The following is a 22,086-nucleotide window of genomic DNA, read 5'->3' on the forward strand; positions in this document are numbered from 1 at the left end:
ACAGCGAATGGCAAAAATTGACGAGGAATTGACCTCCAAACGTTGACATATAGAAATTTGCATTAAGAGTATTTATTCATTCATTCATTTTCTACCGCTTATCCTCACGAGGATCGCGGGGAGTGCTGGAGCCTATCCCAGCTGTCTTCGGGCGTGAGGCGGGGTATACCCTGGACTGGTGGCCAGCCAATCACAGGGCACATATAGACAAACAACCATTCACACTCACATTCATACCTATGGACAATTTGGAGTCGCCAATTAAATGTGGAATGTGGGAGGAAACCGGAGTACGTGGAGAAAACCCACGCATGCACATGGAGAACATGCAAACGCAGTAAGAGTAGCAAGTGAAAACTAAACGTGTAATCAGTGGATTTGATTCAGCTCCCTGTCTCCCTTCAATATGCCTCACACACTTATTAAACACATTTTAAAGTTCTCACTACAAATGCATAATAATGTTAAGACGACCCACGAACAGATGGAATATGAATCACAGTGTAGAAGTTTAACTTTTACGTTTCTCAGCAACTGTGGTGCGTTCGAGGTCAGTGCAAAATCTCAACAGTTGAGAAATATCAAATAACAGCACTATATGTATGTTGTACATTTTACCTGTGGTATCATGTATGAGATTTCTGCAGGAAATGCCTATTTTGGGAGAAATTAATATTTTTAAAAATCTACAAATTTGGGGGGCCACGAATGCCAAATCGGGGATCCACTGTATATATATATAAGCCTAGTTTTCATCATTTGTTCAATCATTTTCTGTGCCGCTTAATCCTCACTAGGGTCGCAGGGCATTTTCATTTTTGATAGCAAAAATGTACATACTACATACATACATACAAACAAACCAAGATGAAATACCCTTTTTTAATGTCCCGTATATGTTATAAATATTAAAACTAGTCGTGAATTTAACGTAGAGCCATACGAAACACAAAAACATTCATTATGTTGCCCTTTCTGAGTGGTCACCGTGCATCACTCCATCACTCAAAAGAAGACAAAGCAGTTTGGCACAAGGTTTTTACAACAAGCCACGAGCGACTGACCAATCAGAAAGGGTTAGAATTACAAGGCTACGTCTGGGGGGGGGGGGGGGGGGGGGTGCTGCCCCTAGGTACCTTCCTTATAAGGCCTCAAACTCGTCGATCCTCTGCTTGGTGTTGCCCTGCCGGATTTGTCGCAAGGTTTTGTATTTGTCCCGGCCGGCTCGCACGTTCTCACAGTGGAGGAGGTCATTCCGGGTGTTCTTGGACTCATCGCGTGCGTGGGCCAGCTCATCGGTCAGCGTCTGAGGAGAGACGACGCATGGAAGTTGTATAATCATTCAAAATGGTCAATGGCTGTGTTCGAAACCACATACTTACCTACTACTCATACTAACTCTTGGAGTATGCAGTGTGTCTACACTGGCAGGATGCGATTTTTGAGTATGCAAGTTCCCGGATGCATACTGCATTCACCAGAAATGTTGAGTATGTATCATCAGCTTACTACTCACACTCAAATTACCCAGGATGCAACGTGACATGACCGTGAAAAAAAAAACTTGGCTGAACAGTGAGCAGCAAGATGGACCAAACGGCGGTGTCAAGCAGAATATATCGCGAGTTGGTTCGGTTCTAGTTTTCAAAGTAAAAGCAGTAATTTATCACTATGGTTTTTTTGTATGAGAAAAATAAGAGGGTGTTTTATTTTGTGTAAAATAACCGGAAGTGCGTTGCACTTGGGATATAAACGGACACTTTCTCGTCAGATTTTTTAAAAATCTCAATAAAGTGATGTATTTAAAGTAAAATCAGCTTCAGCCTGTCGATTTCAACTCGGGTAGGAGCGCAATGCATTGTGGGTTATCATGTTGTACGCTGTAGTGTAAACGCTTTGCATACTGTCTGATGGATTGGTTATGCAGTATGGAGTGTAGATAGTATGGGCATGGAAATATGTAGTATTAAGTATGCGGTTTTGAACACAGTCAATGACTTATAGTCAATACGTTGTCGCCGTGATTTTCAACCAATCTTGCTCGAATTGTACAAACATGTGCTTGTTAGTCCCCTAAAAGGTGTGTGCCAAAATTCACAATGATTCAGTAAGACACCCTCAAGTTAGAGTGCGGGCGTAACTTAACAGCGTTGTTAAACAACAGCGCCACCATATGGTGTATTTGTCAGAAAAATAATAGCACAAGCAACACAGTAAGCATGTATTTTACGTAGGGGTGCTCTGATCGATCGGCCACGGATCAGAATCGGTCGATACCAGTGGAAAACGCCCGGTATCGATATCGGCTAATACTTGCTTCATAACGCCGATCATCCAGAACAAGCATGTCTGCCGAGCGTGGGACTTCCTGTCTTTGTGAGAGTGATATAAGTTTTGCACCCTGCAAAACGTGGCACTTTGAGGGTGAATACTTAGTAGGGTGTGATGGAAGATATTTCAAAATCCCAGTCATAGTTGTGGGCAAAAATTACCTAAAGTGTATTAGTCATGCCTTATTGTACATTACTGTAATACTCGATACTTGTACTGTCCTTATCCACTCTTCATTACAGTGCATTGAATGGTATGTATATAAGGAGATTTTCAGCGTGTACCTTCAGCTGTTTCTGGACACGTTCGTTCTTCTGGACCTCTGTCAGGCGATCCTCCTCCTTGCGGTGGTCGTGGAAGCCGTCGATGCGCAGGTCGGCGCTATGCATGCTGTTGTTCTCCTCGTCGCTGTTGTCGTCCAGTTGGTCGTACATGGGAGGAGGTGGAGGCGGAGGTAGCGGCGTCATCATCGCCACTTGGAGCTCTTCCTTCGTCTTCATCAGATCATTCTGGGCCTCTTTGGCCTGAGGAACACACCAACAGGCGACAGCTATTTCTGTGCTTTCACTTCATTTACAGTAACGGTCACTTCACAGCATGATTGAGCACGTGACACACGCTTAAAAGTGCTCACCCTCAGCTGCCATTTGTCCGCCTCGTTCTCCTTCACTTTCTTGGCCTCCTCCAGCAGAGCGATCCTGGCTGTGTGCTCCCTCAGCTCTGCAGCCTGATACAAAATAGAAGCATTTGATTAAAAATATGCCTCGAAAGTCAAGCAAAACCTTCTATTTCAGCTCAACTTTTCAGTGTCCCATAAAAACTTCCTTGGAAAATACACAGCTAAAGTCACACAAAGATTTTTCGAGTTCAGCTAAAGTTTTCCCTAAAGTCACACAACAACTTTCGAATTCAGTAAAAGCTTTCTGTGAAGATACACCACTGAAGTCACATACAACCTTTTGAGGTCAGTATAAAATTTCTGGAAAAGACACCACTAATACAAACTTTCGAGTTCAGCCCAAACTTTTTGGGAAAATACATCCCTAAAGGAACTTTCTAAGGTCGGCAAAAATTTTCTGGGAGAAACACCTCTATAGCCACACACAAAAAAGTTCAGGCAACTTTTCAGGGAAAACACACTCCTAAAGTCACAGAAAAACGTTCAAGTTCAGGATAATGTTCTGGAAAAATACACCTCTATAAAGTCACCAAAAAAAAAAACAAAAAACAAAAAAAGAGTTCACCGAAATCTTTCTGGGTATCCACCTGTAACGTCACACAAAAACCTTCAAGTTCAACTAAAGTTTTCAGCAAAAACACCCTTTTAAGTCATACAAACTCAAGTTTAAGGAAAAAAAATTCTGGAAAAATACACTTTCAATGTCAGGCAAAAGCATCTGACTTCAGCTAAACTTTTTAAGTTTTCTATTTCAGCTCATTTCAGCACGTTAACATCAAAACATTCAGGAAATTTTCTGCTAAAATACACCCATAAAGGCAAACAAAATCTTTTTGAGTTCAGATAAAAATCTAAGGGAAAAAAAAGCACCCATAAAGTGGTACAAAATCTTTTGAGTTCCTGCATAATGTGACGTAAATAAAGACTAATAGGAGTGTAAGAGTGACTTCTGGGTGTTACATCATGTTTACAGGGCTCTAATAATATTAGGTCTGGAACCAATTAACCGCGATAACGAGGGACGAGGGGCATCAACTGTGTTTTCCTATTTTTTTTGTGTCTTTAATGACACTTTTTTACAAAACACAGAGCAACAATGCTAACAATGTGATACAACTGTTTTTCCTACAGACCAGCTGCTCCTGACTCTTCATCTGGTTCTCAGCTTGGCGAGCCAGAGCTTCTTTAGCCAACAGGGCCGCCTGACGCTCAGCCTCCAGGCGAGCGGCTTCCTGCTCGGCTTTTAAACGCTCCTGATCCAGCAACAAGGCTCTCCGTGTCTGTTCCTGCAGATCTAATGTATACACAGATAGAAACAGTGTTATTTATAGTTACATCCACTACTGTAGGACACTAATGGCAAGAAGGTGCCCAAGCATGTTGACTGGGGTTAATGGAACCCCAGTACCCCAGTTTAATCCTACAAAAATGTTCCTCTCGAGGTCTGATCGCACCTTTCTCTGCCTTTTTGGTCTTCTCCTCAAACTGGTAGAGCCTCATCATCATGTCCTTCTTCTCCCGCTCCATCATCTCCTTTTCCTTCTCGATGGCCTCCCTCTTCTTCTTCTCGCTCTCCAGCTGGGCCCTGCAGATAAGCAACACAGACGCATGAGGAGCCGCAGATAAACAACAGTCGTGCGTGCCATTGTACTCAATCACTGTTGGCCTGGTTGGCCTGGACGAATACAACATCTCAGACCGCGGACCCACTTTTACCGTAACACGCTTTGCATTTGCCGCCCATGAGTTTGTGCAGATGTACTTGTCATGTGGGTGCATACGAATAACACACAGCCTGGTTTCAACACAATCCATTGTGTCCACTAATTATTTCCGACACTGTTTGCGGCGCCACCACATTCCAATATCTGATGCTTAATCATATTTGGATTAGAGGTATTAAGGCGCTCCATACAAGCCACCTTGTAGCTACCGTGCATGAACGCTCGCTGCTATTGACCGTGCTGGTGTGCTGACATCATTGTGTTTAAACAGCTGGACGAGACGAACCAGGTGATGGGACTTGACATCCATTCAACACATAATGGAAATAGTAAGATGTTAATGAATCCTGTAATGTTGCACAATAAATGGTGGTTTCTCTTTGTGGATGTAAAAGTGTATGGCAATAACAACGGGATCAGCCTGTGGTAAAAGCAGCTTCCATCTTAAAAGGTCTCATGGCCTTAATCTGCAACATGGAGAAAATTCTCAGGGGCACGCTGATGTAATACAACATACAAAAAGCTCTGCCACAGAGAAGAGACACATTTCATCCAAAAAAAAGCGACTGTGGAGTATAATACTTTGCTTCGCCTTGTATCCTCAAATGTTACAATGATGCTGCCATGACGACATTACTTGACCAATGAGTGGTTCCACATTCATGGAACCACCAAAATGTTATTTTCAAGTTGTATTAGAAGGCAATTAGAAGGTCATTTCACCTCTCCGTCTGTTTCTGTAGCTTTTCCTCTCTGGCCTGATTCTTCATCTGCTGCACCTCGATGGAATCCGGCTTACGGCGGCCCATGTAGAGTTCGTGGTTGCCCATGCACAGCTGCAGGATGCGCTTGTTTATGCGAAGTCTCGGCGAATAGAACACAAAGTCCTGTAAATTTTGGAGAGAAGACGAGTGGGGACATATTCTATATGATTCTGTTCCTGAAAGAGTTGTTTATGGCCGCCGAGGAACCACTTCTATTCTGTAAAGATGTGATATTGGTGAAAAAGCATATTATTGACAGCAGTGTTCATTTTCATTGTTTACATTTTGTCACGCCATCCTTGTCCAATTGTGGAGACTCCCACTAAGATCAGGGCGATTACTCACTGGTGATCGTTTGTCGATGGGCTTGATGGTGAACTTTTTGTCATTGAAGGAGATGTTTTTGATTTCACTCCAAGGGAAGCCGATCTTTGGGGTCAATCTGATGGAGCAAAGACATGACCATTAGTGATGCACGATGACAGTGAGGTACGGTATTAAGTACGGCGTTTATCTAGTGACAGCCGACACAGTCATACTAATGTCAATCAATCCATGACAGCCAAGCCTTCCGACTGAATCCATTGTATCTACAAGTATTATTCTGGGGGGGCGTGTCTGTGTCAGACAAAACTGAGCGAGTGCCAGCAAACATAGCAAAAAAAAAAGGCCAGGCTTATGTCGTAATAGGACATACTCGTGGTGAAACTCGCGTTTGAAACGTGCACTGCACCGCCTGAACTGGAATTTCACTCAATTATTGTCGCTGACACATGCTTGTGGAACCAAGACAACTGTGTGGATTGCTTTTAGAGTTGCTGCAGAGGCTGTTTAGTGTAGTTTAGAGCTTTCTGCTTTCCGACTGACTTTGAATGTGACAGTCCTGCGTGCAGTGTTACTGACTTGGCGACTTTTTTATAGAGTTTTTACTCACTTTGTCTCTCCCACGAGGTTATGCTTTTTTCCCTACAGCATCTCCTCCATCATATGCAAATGATATGCAAATTAGCCAACATCTTGTAGCTGTAGCTACATTTCTTACTGAGGAGTTAAACTCAGATGGAAAAAAAAGCATCTGTAAATCCAACATTGGATGATTTCCCCGCAATGCGCGGCAAGGAGGAGCAGCACTGTGGTTTCTAAAGAGTTAAAGCTGAAAGCAGAATGGCTCAGCTCCACTTAGTGAGCGGGCCGCCCTCATTGGAGAGACGCTGCTAGCCTCACATTCTTAAGTGCTGCACGGCTTGAAAAACCAGTTGCCGTAGCCATGGTTATGGCAGAGGTCACCTCATAGGAGAGGCTTCTCTTGGTTAATCGCGAGGTGCACGGTATTAAAAAAAAAAAAAAAAAAAAAAAGGGCACACACAAAAGCCGAGAAGGATTTCTTTACGACTGTTGTGTGATTTGACATTGACTCAGTACTGATGCTGATAGTTCACCTGTCTTCCTTCTCATAAATATTGAGTCCCAACGCATCCACTCCCAGCCACAGCATTGTTCCCTTCTTATTCTTGATGTCAAAGTAGTTGACGCCATACATTTCCAGGTCCTGAGCGATCTTCAGATACTCCATCATGGCATCGTCCCTGTACAAACAGGTCATAGGATCTAACACACGTGACAATATGTGACATACTAAATACAACAAAAACTCACTTGAGCATCCCGCTGTGCTCCTCGTGCCACACCTGAATCCTCTCCTCCCATTGGTCCTCTGATAACTTATGCTGCTCCAACACTCTAGAAAAAACATGCTTCAGGGTTTATAAATAATTATATTTAAGGGAGAAAAAAAATCCAAAGCTACATGACCAGGTTTCATTTAAAAATTGCATTGTTCGGTTGTGTTGTCAATGACTACTAATATTTACATTCATTTGATGATCAGGACATTTCAATGTGACAAACAGGCAAAAATAAAAAATCAGGAATATAACATGGTTATCAAAGAATGAAAAAGATACACTAAATTAATGTTTCTCATGACCACTGTTAAGATAAGAGTGTGTTTTCTAAGTTATGAGGAGTCAGCCTAATATACTGTGGACTTGTGCATCATCAATCAGCATCAATGTCAACACATGATGGCAGCCAAATGAGCAGAGGCTGAAAAAGCCCCAAGTCAACGACAGCGGTGCGTTTGAGCTACAGAGTAGTTACACCTCCACATAATTACAAGTCCAGATCCGACAGAAGCTGGCAGTGGTGTTGGCGCAAAGCAAGATAATCATAACAAAATAAAAACCTCCTTTTACTCACTGGCTGACCAAGAAGGGGATTTCTTTGAGGCAGGTTCAACCAGACTAGTACAACTTAATTCTATAAAAAAACCGGTGCCACCATGAGCTGGCTCGAAATGAAGCAGCACCTCTCACCTCCGTGGAAGCAGGCGTTCGGAAGCCAGGTATCCCGGCCGATGAGTCTCTTTGTTGTAGTCTCCATACTTGGCTTGGACAGAGTAGGAGGCGAGCAGCACCGCCGTTTCAGGCGGACAGTAAACCTGGTCGGTCAGGATGCTCTCTTTCACCTGCATGAAGAAAAGCTTCTGTGTGGGTTCCTGGATGAGCTCCTCGGCCACTTCCTCTGGAAAGTACTTGGCCCGAAACTTAAAGTGGAGCGGGTTATCCTTCGTTACATCCTGGTGTAACACCTGGGGAGGGATTACAGATAAATACACACTATGTTGACATTTTTTGGTAGAAAGTGTCTAAATGAAAAGAAATGACATTATTTTTTCCTTATGTTGATGTTTTTCTCTCAAAATTACAACTTTTTATTGTTAGCTTACCACATTTTTCTCTGAATATTTACACTTTTTTAAAATTTTCGTGCGACATTCTATTTGAAACTGTTCTGCGGGCTGCAAATGGTCTGATCTAAAGGATTAGCTAGTCACAGTCACTACAGGAGGATACCAAACGGCAAAGAAGAGAACTACTATAAGACGACCATAGAACTGAACCTGTAGGCAGTGAGCACGTTCGCATTGCATCATAAAAAGATGAGCGAACAATGTATTATTTTCATTTTTTTCTTTTAGCACTTATTTGTACACTTGTAGGTCAGTTAAAAAGGTGTCGATCCTTCCGCAGTCGATTTTCAAGTGAACAGCAGAGATCCACAAAAGTTATCCATTTTACAGTTATGCAATCTAAAATATGTGTGCATGCCTTCCATCATGCACCTGATTTCATTCATCTGATTTACAGATTAGACTGGGGGATTATCAGCAACTCCAGGAATCCAGAAATGGAGGCATGGAGCTAAGAGGTGTTTACTCAGGTCCAATAGCAGTTCTGGTTCAGTGACAGTTTACACAATGCCAGCTGAATGAATATAATAACTCGATGCACAGAATCAAATCTATAGAAGGAACACATTCTCCCACTGCTAAATGACCAATTATTAAATATCCCGTATTTTTAGTCGATGCTACATACCAAGTGTATGCATTTTACCTTTTTGTCCAGTTTCAGCCAAGTAAGATAACCTTTTCCATCCATGTACTGAAGTCCAAAGTACCAAATTTCACGTATGCCAAGTGTTTTCACCACCTGCAAGTGAATACAACGTTATATGAATAAAATGAGAAGTATAAAATTGCTACAATATTCACTGCTTTTTCTGCAAGTGTAATGGCTTCATACTTAGACTTTGCTTCATCCTTTGGATTTTTGTGGAAATCAGTTAAATAGCAAAATCCTGCTTAACAAATACTCAGTGGTTTAAATCTGGAATAATCACTACTACTGTGACAGGAACTAACATTTTCCCACTGGCCTCTGAAGAAAAACCACAACACTCTTTTAATGCACTCCACAGGGATGCAGCCTTATTTTTTTTTTCAAAAGCAGCATGTAGGAGTTCATGTTTTTTTTTTTTTTGCATGCTGTGAAATAGGACAATCTCTGCAACCCTCTGACACTGGGGACAGGGGTGTCTTGCTTGGTCGTCTGTGAAAGTATATATAGTCACAACACAATGCTGAATGGTGAAGTCCAGTACAACTACTTCCATTCTCCATGGTTAAAATTGAAATAAAACTCCCTATTCTTTATGGCCTGCCCCATACAAATACAGGCCGGCTAACCCCCGGTGTGAGTGCTTTTGAAAGGTTCGGATTCAGGAAACTGCTAACAACAAGGCACATGAAAAGGGCTTGCTTGTAATGGGAGACATGGAATACAACACACGACAACGACAAGCTCTTTCACGGTGGCTTTTCCTTTGGGGATTGGGCCCTGGCAATGATAATGGTTTAATTTGGTTCAAACAAGCTTCACCAGTTACATTAAAGGCCTCTTTTCATGATTACACTTGCAGGTGGAAGAGAATGGAGCTTTGCCCTGGAAAGGAGAGGAATGAAGATTAGCCACAACAAGACGGAGTATATGTGTGTGAAAGAGAGGTACCCAAGTGGAAGAGTGAGGTTACAGAGAGAGGAGATACAGAAGATGGAGAATTTTAAGTCCTTGGGGCCAACAGTTCAGAGGATGACCAGCCTTGTTGTTTGGTCTAGAGCCAGTGCCACCAAAGAAAAGATAGGAAGCAGAACTGGAGGTAGCAGAGATGAGGATGCTGAGGTTCTCATTGGGAGTGACCAGGATGGATAGGATCAGGAAGGAGTACATCAGAAGGACATTACATGTTGATGTTCAGAGATGGTTCAGACATGTCCAGAGGCGAGATAGTGAATATATTGGTAGAAGGATGCTGAGTTTAGAGCTGCCAGGTAGGAGGCGTAGCGGACGGCCAAAGGGTGGGTTACGGATGTAGTGAAGGAGGACATGAGGGTAGTTGGTGTGAGAGAGACAGATGCAGGATTGGATGGAGGAGATGCATTTGAAGTGGCGATCCCTGAGGGGAAAAAGCCCAAAGAGGAAGACGACTTGTGCAGATCATGTCTGAAAAGGAGTAGGAAGAATCACAGCTTATGTAATCCTACGCTCTTTTCTCTCAGTGTTTGACTAGAAATAAATTAGTGATGCTCCGATCGATCGGCCACCAATGGGTATCGGCCGATATTAGTGAAAAATGATGGTATTGATATCGATGCTTGATGATAAAAACATTTGTACTGTTTCTTAAATTGGCTTGGTTGTGTTGTTTTTTCTGTAATTTAGTGCAAGCATACGTACAAATGTTTGTGATTATTATGACTGATGACCTTGCATTGACCGAGAGAGCTAGAGTCTCTCAGCACAGCAACAATGACACACGAATTACACCGATTGTTCCAAGCTAACAGCTATTCATTCATTTTCTACCACTTATCCTCACAAGGTATGTTTCTCAATTAGACTGCAAGAATTTCAAGTGGAGCCTTTTGGCAAATGATATCATTGAAGCCGGCAATCGCCTACACACTTGACTGTTATCGTTGCTTCTTGTTTATTCAGCCGTGGAATGGTACAGAAAAACAAAAAGGTAGCAACAACGCTTTGTCAATAAATAATACATACTGTTTAAGCTATTTAGTAATACGGTGTTTTGTTGAGAACTGATTTTGCTGAAGCTTACCTATGTTCTACTGTTGATTACTCAAGAACGGAAAAAGTTTGAAACAAACTTCATTTTGTGGTAATCTTTCTATTGGTATGTTCCATATTTATATAGTCCGAGATCACAACATTCTATGTGCCTTGAAAGATCAGTCAAAAATCCTCTGGTACTGCAGGGTAATAAGTTAATACTGTAGTTTAGCTTTAATACAACGTTGATGTGTTTGGATAGGTCTGTGTATATACATGATACATAATAAATAATATATAATGAGAAATAGTATGCACATAGCAGCTGTGACCAAAGTGTCTTTAAACAGGTTGTGCTGCGGTTATACAGTACAAGATACAAAGCTTTGAAGCCGCACATTCCCTTTCTTGGCTTGGAAGCGCCTTTGTGTAATTCTTTGAATACAGATGGTTGGGTGACAACCTTTGTGAAGTTGTCTTGCACTATATGCTTTAAGTCAGGGGTCTCAAACACGAGGCCCGCAGGACACTAGTTTGAGGCCCCCGCCTTGATATGAAAGTTTAATGTTAGTGCGGCCCGCGCAAGTTTGATATGGATGCTGTATGATATCATGTACCCAGAAAAAATGATTACGTTTGATTAATGTTCATGTTAAAGGTTAAATAACTGTTAATAGTTATCCTCCCTATCTGTGTGGAAGTGGTAAGTTTTTGGCTATTTAAGTTTAAAGGAAATAACTTGAAGGCTACCGTTGAGGTCGCTAGCGCTCTATTTTGCGAGTTAGCATGTGTCTCAAGACCCTGCAGTTGCGCAATATGTTGTAAATAAAAAGAGTATAATTGTGACTATAGTCGTGTTTTGTCATGTCTACAGGGCTCTAATAATGCTTTGTTCATTTTAATCTGAAAAAAATAATTTGTCTACCCACCAACTATATGTGGTTTCTTAAGTTTGTATTATTTGCCGTTTTATTATTATTATTATTATTATTATATTTATTTATTACTGATTGATTGATTTTCTTTATTCTTGATTTGTTTATTTATTTTTCATCTTATTTTGTGCATAAAAATAAAAATTAAGATATTTGAGAACAGTGGAATGTTTTATCAGAGCTTTTATTGTAGAAAATCGGAACCAAAGCACTGAAAAAGTTTGTATATTTTTCTGTTTTTAATAAATGCGTTTTTTTTTTTTGAAAACCTGATGCAGCCCAGCCTTGCCCAGACCCTAGCTCCAATGGCCCCCAGGTGAATTGAGTTTGAGACCCCTGCTTTAAGTTCTGCCCTATTACCAGTTGCCAGATTCGTTGCATGCTTTTGCTTATGTTTCTACTTTGTTTCCTGGATGGTGCGTTTGAAATACCCGACTCACCTCTAGTACATGAATGCAGCGACACTGCGTTCTGGCTGCTGATTGGATGAGCAAGGAAGTGGTCAGTTTGACAGTGTGCTACTGTCAGGAAAAAGATGTGTCATGTTTTTGACTGGAATAGGAGGCAAAATGTCTCTTTTGATGTTAAAAGTTTTCCACCCCCTGGTCTAGACTGGAAATGAACCAGTTTATCTAACCTTTAGACACCCTCGTCATTTCCTTTTTTGTTTCTCTGCAGCTCGAGGCAAAATGAGATGAGCAGGGCGTGTAGGGGAGTGGCAGACGCTTGTCTTTCAGAGCGCTATGACAGATTCTAAGTGTATGATCCCAGAAACCTCGCACTCAGCCGGGAATGAGCTCGCTGCTGTTACTCAAACACGTGTGCTCGAGCTGCTGTAGTGTGACACCACAACAAGCTGCTTGTAGATGTGAAGGTGCACCTACACCACTTAGCTCCTACAATGGAACCTCGGTTTTTGAACACAATCAAGATAAAAGAAACGTTGAATGGTAGTTTATGCCTTTCAATCGTCATTTATCTGCAAGTAAAACTAGAATAGTTATATTAAGAGTCCATTTTGTTAACAGATAATCAGGATTTTAATTTGTTACTATTGAAAAACTGCTTGGAAGGAATTACTAGAGAAAACACAGGCTCCACTTTACTGTAATCTTCTAATGATGCTACAGTTCCTCACAGCAGTGCAAAATCTTTGCACAATAATGTTTTGAAGTGCATGTATACGCATATTAATATTACTGTGTTGCTTCTTCTGTTCTTTGGTGCAGCAGATCCCTAAGTCCGGAATTGCCAGGGAAACCGCTTACATCGTTTAGATATAATATACATTTGTAAAATAAAAATGTTACTGGATTTAAAGCCGCATTTAGGGCATAAATTATTATGTGCCGAGAATTATACCCGGCAACAAATACTTCAATGGCATTCGATCCTAATATTCTCGCTATAAATCCAAGATGACGGGTGGGTCCCCTGACATGCAAACCACAACATATACAAGCACTTGGCTACACTAGCTATTGGAAAAACAAGTTTTACAGGAAGTGGCTAAAACAATGCCTTTCCTTCTTCGATGCTGTCGCCAAATACCAAACGGGTTCGACGTTAATGACGTATCAGCCGGGTTGGAGAATTGTAATCACTGTTTAAATATGAAAAAGCTACCATAAAAGGTGTGACCATACATCGTGTCTGTAGTATAATAACTCATATTACTACTACTATTATTACAGGGGTAATAGTGAAAGTGTATCAAAAAACAAAAAACTTGTAAGCCCCCAATACAGTTCAACTGCACATATTGGAGTAGCCTTTTATTGTATCCAACCGAAGGCACAAGGGTGCAAGAATCATGCCGTCTAATCAGCATTTTTCCACAGCTATAAAGCGGATGGATCCTGAATGCTTATTAAAACAGATTTGTGAACAATGTTTGAGAGCCATAGGCCTTTTGTGTACATAAAAAAATGTTGCACAGATGTTTTGGTTTTGTTGAGTACATAGTGCAAGGCTGCTCTACCTCAGCAAATAAAACTGCAGCAAAGATTCACAAGAAACAAAAAAAAGGAGGGAAAGTTCTAAAATGGGAATAAAGTCAAAATATTCTAGGAATAAAACCATTATATTACAAAACGAAAAATTCACAAGAATAAATTTGCAATTGTTGGGAAAAATGAAAATAAAGTCAAAATATGTATAGAAAAACAGTTTTTCTAACAAGAAAAATTTAGCCATTTTAGGAGAATAAATGTGTAATATTATGAGTAAAAATAATGTCAGTTTAGAAAGTAAAAAAATAAGTGGCAATTTTTGGAAAATTTGCTTGTGAGAATGTTATAATATTATGGAAGTCAAAATATGATAAAGTCATAATGTACAAGAAGAAATTTTCAGAAAATTATTTAAGCATTTTTTGACCATTTTTAAAAATGATGACGGGTATGATCTTGAGAATTGTCTTGGGAAAACATGTCAACAATAGTCCTTAATGGGATTTAATGACATTCCTGTTTTACTGGTACTTATTTTTGTGCTGGTAAAGCTCGTTATCAGTGTTCAGCATACCTGATCAAACACAATTTTGCCGGTGGCGTTGGGCTGGACGGCAAACTCCAGCTCCGAGTCCATGCTGTTGACATTTATGTTGACCTATAGAAGAAAAAAAATAGAGCTTCAGTGCTTCTCATGGGTTTTAAGTCATCAGCCATATATGCATTACTACAAATACAACAACAACAACAAATATTCCATACATTACAGTGGACGGATGAAAATATTGACAGAGTTTATTAAATCTCATTGAAACAGACACAAAGGAGGTTAGCAGAGAGGGTAATGAAAAACTACCAGGACCTTCTGGTGGCATCTGTCATCTCTAACAATGCTGACAATCATCCCAACAAACAGAGGTGTTTTAAATTAAAAGCAGCCGTTTTAGAGGAGAGTTTAGGTTTGTGGCATGGTGAACGTAATGGCGCACACGTGTCAGTGAGAACTTATTGAAATACAGTCTTCCACTTTATAGGAGTGAGACAAAGAAGCCCTTTGAGCTGCAGTCTGACGCTACTACCTGCTCCCAAACTGGAGCATGCTGTATAGAAGACGGGAGAAACAGCTCAGACTCCTGCATGGACATTTACTGTATGACCAAACCCAGAATGGAACATGTGAATGTTGCAGGAACATGACACACAGGCTAAAAACAGAACTGGACCACGAGGAACCTTATTTAGGGGGACATTTTAGATTAGTACCTAACTTTCTTTGTTGATGTTTGTTCACGTTTCCTCCCAAATCCCAAAACCATGCACATTACAACAGTGTTGTCACACATGACCCCATTTCTCACATTCACACATTGCACTCTAAGCAAAACAATACACTTGTATAGCTTCCTTATCAAATGAAGTGGAGAATTCCATATTTGACTCATTAATTATCCAGTTCGGTGAACGCCCGTCCGTGTTGATCGTGGCCACGCCTTGAAAGGTTTGTGTCATACAGTAGATGCTTTGCTTGCTTACCTGATATGGTTTCATACACATACATGAAACGTGACTCACTAAGGACACAAAATCGGGATCATTCATTGCCTAGCATTGTCTCCCCCCCACTCCTTCCTCTTTGTATTATTAAAGTCCCTTTTCTCAAAGCTTTAAAAGAGGGATGGACTACAGTTTTGGGCTGCTTCAATATTCACTCACATATTTCACAACCAAAAATATTGCTATTTTTTTCCACTTTTATGACCTATACATGCAGCTACAATGTATTACAATATTACAATATATTATCGTGTTAAGCGATGCCAAAGTTTCAGATAATGAGGTTTGTGCGTTTCGGATGACTAACACCGGCTCGACTCAGTATGAGCCTTGTGAGAAGTCACCAGCTTCCTTATATGGGTGTGCCCGGGTATAGGCTGTTAGTGGGACCAATCGCAGTGGAGCAGGCGTGCCTGGAAGCAGGCCGGGGGGGTGGAATAAATTAAAAGAGACCATTTTGGAAATCCAAGGAAATATAACTGAATAGATGCAGATTCTAGAAGATCTAGAAAGCTTTTGTGCGGGTTATCGTATGTAGCTGCTCTGTAGAAGTCCACAAGTCATGCCAAAGTGCCAAAAATTTGCATAATAGGTCCCCTTTAAACGAGTTGATCTTTTAAAATGACTTCAACCTGAAATATATACGGCAAATATCAACTATATATGTTTGTGTTTAAACCCTTTTAAGGTCAGTATGTTTACAAAACTCCACTGTAATATAAAAAACAAAGCTAACACAGACTTATAACATTGCAAAGAGTTGCAAGAGTCAATTGGAAGGTAATAGACAAACTAGTGACAGGGAAGAATTTTTGCTGCATGCTTTGGATGGGAAAGAGGAGCACCATCCAGTGGACAAATATTACCATTTCAAATTTAATTTCATTGTAAAAAAAAATGCGTTTGTTTGTGGGATCAAAAATTTAATCATCAATGGGACATTTTTTGTGTCAAAATCAAAAATCAACTCTGGGTTTTCAAACACATAAATGTCAAAATTTTGTGTTGGTTTTCGTATCGTATTGCACTTAAAAGGCTCGCCTTGTAGGATATCATTCTGCTGAATCGAGTGTCTTAACAAAGCACCTTTTTCATTTGTGACTCACTGTCCGTATGACTGATAAATAACCTGACATGGGGCCAAGGAAAGTTGCAAGAGTTAAATATTTCACATTTTCTATGCGTGTAAAACTATAAATATATCTCTTTGGTTATATTTTTAGGTATTTGGAACGGCTTGTACATCAGGAAAATCTGACCTTTTGGAAGAAATTATTAACAATCACTTATCAAGCTTATCTAAACGTAAACAATGTGACGGTATCATTCCGAAAAAGCTCTTTTTTCCGGTGACATGGCTCAGAGAAGCAACAGTCACAGTAGTGATGTCATTCCCACAGCAACACACATGGCAACCCGGAGACCATTTCTCTAAACAGAGCAACAAAGAGCAATACGACCATGACCTGTTGACATGTTCAACACAAAAAGCTGCCTCTTATCACCTGCTTTTGATTGTATCACGTTTTTTTTCACTGAGAAATCCACAATACGGCAAGTAGGCGCTACTGTATATGAGTTTACCTCATGGAAATACTGTGTAAATAGAGTTTCCAGAGTCTACATGCCATGCTAGAAGTTTCCAAACTTATGTGTGACTGTGCAAGTAGTGTAAGCAAGAGCAGGCACGGGTGGGGCAAGCCAGTCAGGAGCAAACCTGACCTGCTCGAAAACATGACAGAAACCTTTTATTTTTTGCTTAGGTAATTTAAAAAAATATAAAATGTAAGAAATGTACAATTTCCCAGCAACGTGAGTGTAAATGTGCAATGCTACTTTCATTTTTTCAAGTCACTTCAATGAGTGCAATCCAAAGACGCCTGTATTCAGCATCCTGTCCCTTTAAATGGTAAAAAAAATGTACATGTCTTTATTTTAGACCTTAAAATTCTCATTTCCATGTATATGCGTCATTAATGTCATTAAATCAGACACTACTCCATCCTACTGGCGTTATTTAAAGTCATACTATCAATATTTCGATTAAGGAGAGCTGTATTTCTTAAAAATGTACTGTTACCACTTTCATTTCAATGTTAACATGTGTCATTATGATCAGCACGCTCACTTGTGTTCACTTTCACTGTAAAAGCTAATAAAATCCCTTAATATGGGATCAAATGCAGATAATCAAAGTAAAACATGACGTTGTGACGACTATTGGCTCCAGTAAAAAGTCAATTAAAGTTATATAGTACGTTATTTTGAGGATGATGTATGGTGCATCATGTGAAAATACCCACCGAAAAAAAAAAGATTTACTTACCGCTTTCGGCATTTTGTCTCTTTTTGCCGGCTTCAAGTGAAAAGAAGATGGAAATTAATCAAACCCAGTGTTGTCGCAGTACCTCCCTGGAGAGAGAGAAAGAGGAGAAACAAGTTTGGGCCACTTGGTTGTTACATATAGCCGGATAAAAGGAGCTGCTTGGCACTCCTGCAGGCGACAGTCATCAGCAGCAGCATTGATTCGGCGTCCCCACAGGTAACAAAGCTAGCAGCAGATAGCAAACACAAGACAGGAAATTACAGAAGTTGATTTTCAATGTAAGAGGACGGCCTTAAAAAGACACCTTATTAATGTAATTTCAACAAAATTCCCATAAAATATTTCGTGTTTCAATACAGCTGCGGATATTTTACCTTTGTCCACAACTAATACACATTAACATCAGACAAATTCTATTTGAAGCACTTTTATTGTGGTACTCAAAAGCAAGCACACCGGAAGTTGAATGCTTTGTGAGTGATACGTGACTTCGAATTGTGGTGAAAATTGCCTCACCCACTGGGCAAGGCCCTCCACACCTTCATCTTTCTTGATCTTTTTCTTTATTACACATGAAATTTACACATGAAAGCCATCAGCCACGTCATTCTATGTTTGTGACGTCAAAGGCGACCTGTTGGGCTTTTCATACCGAATGAATGGTATTGTTTCCAGTATATCATTTATGTAATAAAAAAAACCTTTGTGTTTGGTGCACCCCTAAAACATAGGTACGATAGGTCAATGGAACTCTTTCATGTGTGTCTTCCGCCCAAAAGCCCAAAAGGAGGAGGAGCCACAGTTGATCCAAACCAATAGGATTACGGTATTAAAATAGAGTCGTATAAGAGGACCAGTTACATTTGTGCCAAACCGTAAGTAATTTCTGTTCCTAAATGTTCTGTACCGACAAGTAGCTACGTGAAAACTGCATACTTGAGATAAAATGTGTTTACACCTACCAAGTATTCAAATAAGGTGAGTGATAAAAGTGTGGGTGTACTTAAATCGACACAAACATTTTAAAAAGTACTTTTTTTTTTTTAGCTTTTTTTTAGCTAGCCTTTTACTTGTCATCTTGCCGTGACTCCAAGTGTGTGTAGAGTGGAAGTCTTTTCTGGACCACATCATGGATGAGTGCTGAAATGAACAAGTAAGATAGAAACTTTTTTAAATCCCCTCAATGCAACACATTTTTACACGTGTGATAATTACAAATGGCCACTAGATGGCAGCGTAGTCGCGGAAAAAGTGAGAGAGCAGGTAACTGGCTGATTGTAGCTCCCCCTGGTGTTGTAATGTGTAACTTATTTTTCAACCACTATTATAACAGTAGAATTCAGATGTTATTTTATACTGTATACTTTTGCGATGCTTTTAAACTTACTGTCTAAAAGCTGCCTTGCTGTGTTCCTCTTCTCTAAATTGTTGTGAACCTCATCCATCAACCATGGGAAGAAAGTTGTCTCGATATCTGAAAATCAGAACCACACTATAGTTTAAATAGGGAAGCATGAACGCATCATTACTGAGTGGTGGCATTCCTCACCTTTCTCCACAGGGTCATGGAAAAAGCCGTGGGTCCTCAGAGACTTCAAGACGGTGGGTACAAGGTCAGCCAGATAGTGATGGGTGTAGGCCCGAGCCGCAATCTTCTCCACTGTCTCTTGGTCCCTCTTCAGCGCCTCCTCCTGCTGGGAAATTCTGCGCTCCTGGAGACAGAATGCTATTAAGTAACTGTGTTAACTTTGTAATAGGCGCTGCAAAAAAATGATACAAAAAAATCATGCTTAATCATCACATAGTGTAAATGAAGTGTAACTTCCATTGCATTACCTTTTCCTCCCACCGCCGCCTCTCCTGCTCCTGTAGTCGCTGCACCTCAGCCAGCTCGGCATTCCGGATCTCCTCAAAAGCCCTCTGCTGAGCCCTCAGACAGGCCAGCTCCTCCTCCTCCATCACCTCCAGGAGAGATTGCTCAATGGTCTTCCCCACTAGGACCTCCAGCAATGGCTGCACCTCTCTATCGAAGTCAAACAACTATGCAAAAATAAGACATACGTCTTTAATAGGCCTCCCTCCCCATCAAGTATACAGTGCATTGTTAAGTGGCTTGCACACCTCTCCGTCCTCTATTTGCGTTGCAACATCTTGGCCAGATTTGGCAGGTATAAAGAGCGGAGATGCTGGTCTGTCCAGGAAAGCATCAGTCTGGGATTCAGTATGTGAAACCTCTATGACGTAGCTTAATTCTTCCAGGTAAAGCTCTAAAAAGAAACCACAACTTTGCAGACTCTCACAACAGACTACATTATGGAATACAAACAGAGGTTAATGAGGATACACTTAACCTGTTTGCACTACATTGTGTTTTCTGCCTTGCACGGCATCTGGAGTTGCAGATCTTTGGGGCTCCCCGGTCCTCTTTTTCCGAGCCATGGCCCTCCGCCTGATCTCTTGCTGTCTTTGGATTTCAGCCAGATCATCCTGCACCATCTGTCACAGGGTGAACATAATGCAATGTTTAAAATGCAAACATTTAATCATATATTATTGTAATACACCTACAGCTGACATGAAGCGTTGAGCATAAGTGTTTCCCCTGATGACACGTCGATCGTACATGATGTTTCCATAATTACTGCCCTGTGCCCTGCAGACAAAACAGCTCATTAGTTCAGCATGAAAATTAAAAAGCCTCAAAAGGCTTGTGGAGGATGTTTATTTAAAAATATATACTGAATTACAACTATGGCCTAAATCTACTGACAAGGGTAACTGTTCCTGAATGGTTAACAGATACACTACTATTGCCAAAACACAGCATAGTCTCTAGGTGGCGGAATAACATTGCTTAATATGACACTGCTTAAGACGCCATGTAGAAATAACGCTTCTATTAATCGCCTGCCCGTTTTTACACCAAAACGTCACTAAAAAGTCAAATTCATAAGATTGAGACTTCCGGTTTAGCATTAGCATTAGCAGTGACGGAACAAACCTACTTTTCTGTCGGTAGTTCTCTGTATTTGGAGCGGTTCTCAACAGGTCTAGGCCGACTGGAGAAGGTGTAAGTTTCGTTCGTGTCTTTCTGGCTGTGTGAAACAAAAGACATGTTTTTTGAGTGTTTTTAAAAAGTGTTAATCCTTGTATTAGCTTGCTCGTGCCGGGTCGCGAAGACACTTAACTAGCTACCTTAACAACGGTAACCAAGAAGTGAAACAAGCTGTAATGGCATATTCTGGCCAGGAGAGTCGCTTTACCTCCATGAAGTAAACATGAAGACTATTGATAAATATCCGCTTCTAGTAAGAGATTAATAAAATCTTATCAAGGCATGTCTGTTTTTAAAAAGTTTAAAGTATGTTAATGGTTGCATTAGCTTGCTCGTGCTGGGTCACGAGGACACTTAACAAGCTACCTTAGCAACGGTAACCAAGAAGTGAAACAAGCTGTAATGGCAGCTTTTGGCCAGAGGAGTAGCTGTAGCCTCCATAAAATAAACATGAACATAAAGATCCACTACCCGTCACAAATTAAAGAAATCTGAGCAAGACACGTCTGCTGAACTTGAGAATTTTGCTTTTTACTATAGATTTCAGTTTGCCGAAACTATTCTGTGTATCTCAAAAAAATTAATTATTCCCAATCTTACATAACATCCAATGACCAAGAGTCATGCCATTTTTCCACACAAAATTAAGCAAACACAGCTACAGCGGGTGACGACCTTGTCACATGTTTTGATGGCCTTTACACAAAATATGCGCTCATTCACCTCTGCCATATTGTTATGCTTGAGCGCTGACTTATTGTTGTGGCCCATCCAAAGGCTGAAATGGTAGCTTCCTACATTTTCCAGCCTCTCTTCATTAATTTGCGGCCAGTTGCATCCTTTGTGATTACATAATCAACAGGGCATGCTTCTCATACTTGTTTACATGGTACAAGGATATTTTGAGCAACACAGGACTGTCTAAGCCACTGAGTCAACAAATCAATACACACCCAAAGGTAGTCCTATCGAGTAGTTGTGTCTTGCGGATGTCTGACAAGAGTGACTCACGGCTCACAGAGCTATTCTTGTCATTGATTCATCAAACCCGGCTGGTGAAGGATTTCTATAATGTCTGACTCGTTAATTTCCATGGAACACTGAAGAGATTTGTTTTTGGCATTGTGACGTGAGAAGTCAAAATTATGATCCAAAGCATACCACATAAACATAGTGGAGGCAGTGTTGTCACATGATGTCAAGACACCAGAGACTATTTGAATCAGGTGATAAGCATATGGAGGACTTGTTATGGAGGCAAAAGGCCTTTGTGTGGCATTAATGAGTAGATTAGC

General features: G+C 40.7%; 2 protein-coding genes across 2 annotated transcripts; both read right to left on the minus strand.

Moving 5' to 3' along the window:
* Positions 1 to 1,111: 1,111 nt before the first annotated feature.
* ezrb (ezrin b) lies at positions 1,112 to 17,950 on the minus strand. Its single transcript, XM_058056616.2, has 13 exons — positions 17,737 to 17,950; positions 14,431 to 14,514; positions 8,957 to 9,052; positions 7,874 to 8,148; positions 7,155 to 7,238; positions 6,938 to 7,084; positions 5,844 to 5,940; positions 5,458 to 5,621; positions 4,465 to 4,595; positions 4,144 to 4,304; positions 2,966 to 3,058; positions 2,616 to 2,855; positions 1,112 to 1,306 (listed from the first exon to the last, which is right to left on the minus strand). Exons 1-13 carry the CDS (start codon positions 17,746 to 17,748, stop codon positions 1,142 to 1,144), a joined length of 1,749 nt encoding a protein of 582 aa, XP_057912599.2. The 5' UTR covers positions 17,749 to 17,950; the 3' UTR covers positions 1,112 to 1,141.
* Positions 17,951 to 18,164: 214 nt separating this feature from the next.
* rsph3 (radial spoke head 3) lies at positions 18,165 to 21,014 on the minus strand. Its single transcript, XM_058056619.2, has 9 exons — positions 20,932 to 21,014; positions 20,742 to 20,831; positions 20,305 to 20,389; positions 20,088 to 20,232; positions 19,858 to 20,003; positions 19,573 to 19,776; positions 19,286 to 19,448; positions 19,124 to 19,210; positions 18,165 to 18,876 (listed from the first exon to the last, which is right to left on the minus strand). The coding sequence occupies exons 1-9, from the start codon at positions 21,003 to 21,005 to the stop codon at positions 18,803 to 18,805; spliced, it is 1,068 nt and encodes a 355-aa protein (XP_057912602.2). The 5' UTR covers positions 21,006 to 21,014; the 3' UTR covers positions 18,165 to 18,802.
* Positions 21,015 to 22,086: the final 1,072 nt, after the last annotated feature.

Source organism: Doryrhamphus excisus, linkage group LG19 (genome assembly GCF_037039965.1).
Source record: "Doryrhamphus excisus strain RoL-2023G ecotype Guam linkage group LG19, RoL_Dexc_Guam_v1.1, whole genome shotgun sequence".
Classification (NCBI taxonomy): domain Eukaryota; kingdom Metazoa; phylum Chordata; class Actinopteri; order Syngnathiformes; family Syngnathidae; genus Doryrhamphus; species Doryrhamphus excisus.

What these genes read in the sequence shown, in the direction of transcription:
- rsph3 (XM_058056619.2), bottom strand. Translation starts at nt 21,005, where the DNA reads ATGGAGGTAAAGCGACTCTCCTGGCCAGAATATGCCATTACAGCTTGT. An exon ending in AGAGAACTACCGACAGAAAA is followed by an intron (nt 20,390 to 20,741) that starts GTAGGTTTGTTC and finishes TTTTGTCTGCAG; the next exon opens with GGCACAGGGCAGTAATTATG. An exon ending in CGCAAATAGAGGACGGAGAG is followed by an intron (nt 19,777 to 19,857) that starts GTGTGCAAGCCA and finishes ATTTTTGCATAG; the next exon opens with TTGTTTGACTTCGATAGAGA.
- ezrb (XM_058056616.2), bottom strand. An exon ending in CCATCGACAAACGATCACCA is followed by an intron (nt 5,622 to 5,843) that starts GTGAGTAATCGC and finishes CAAAATTTACAG; the next exon opens with GACTTTGTGTTCTATTCGCC. An exon ending in GACCAAAAAGGCAGAGAAAG is followed by an intron (nt 4,305 to 4,464) that starts GTGCGATCAGAC and finishes TGTATACATTAG; the next exon opens with ATCTGCAGGAACAGACACGG.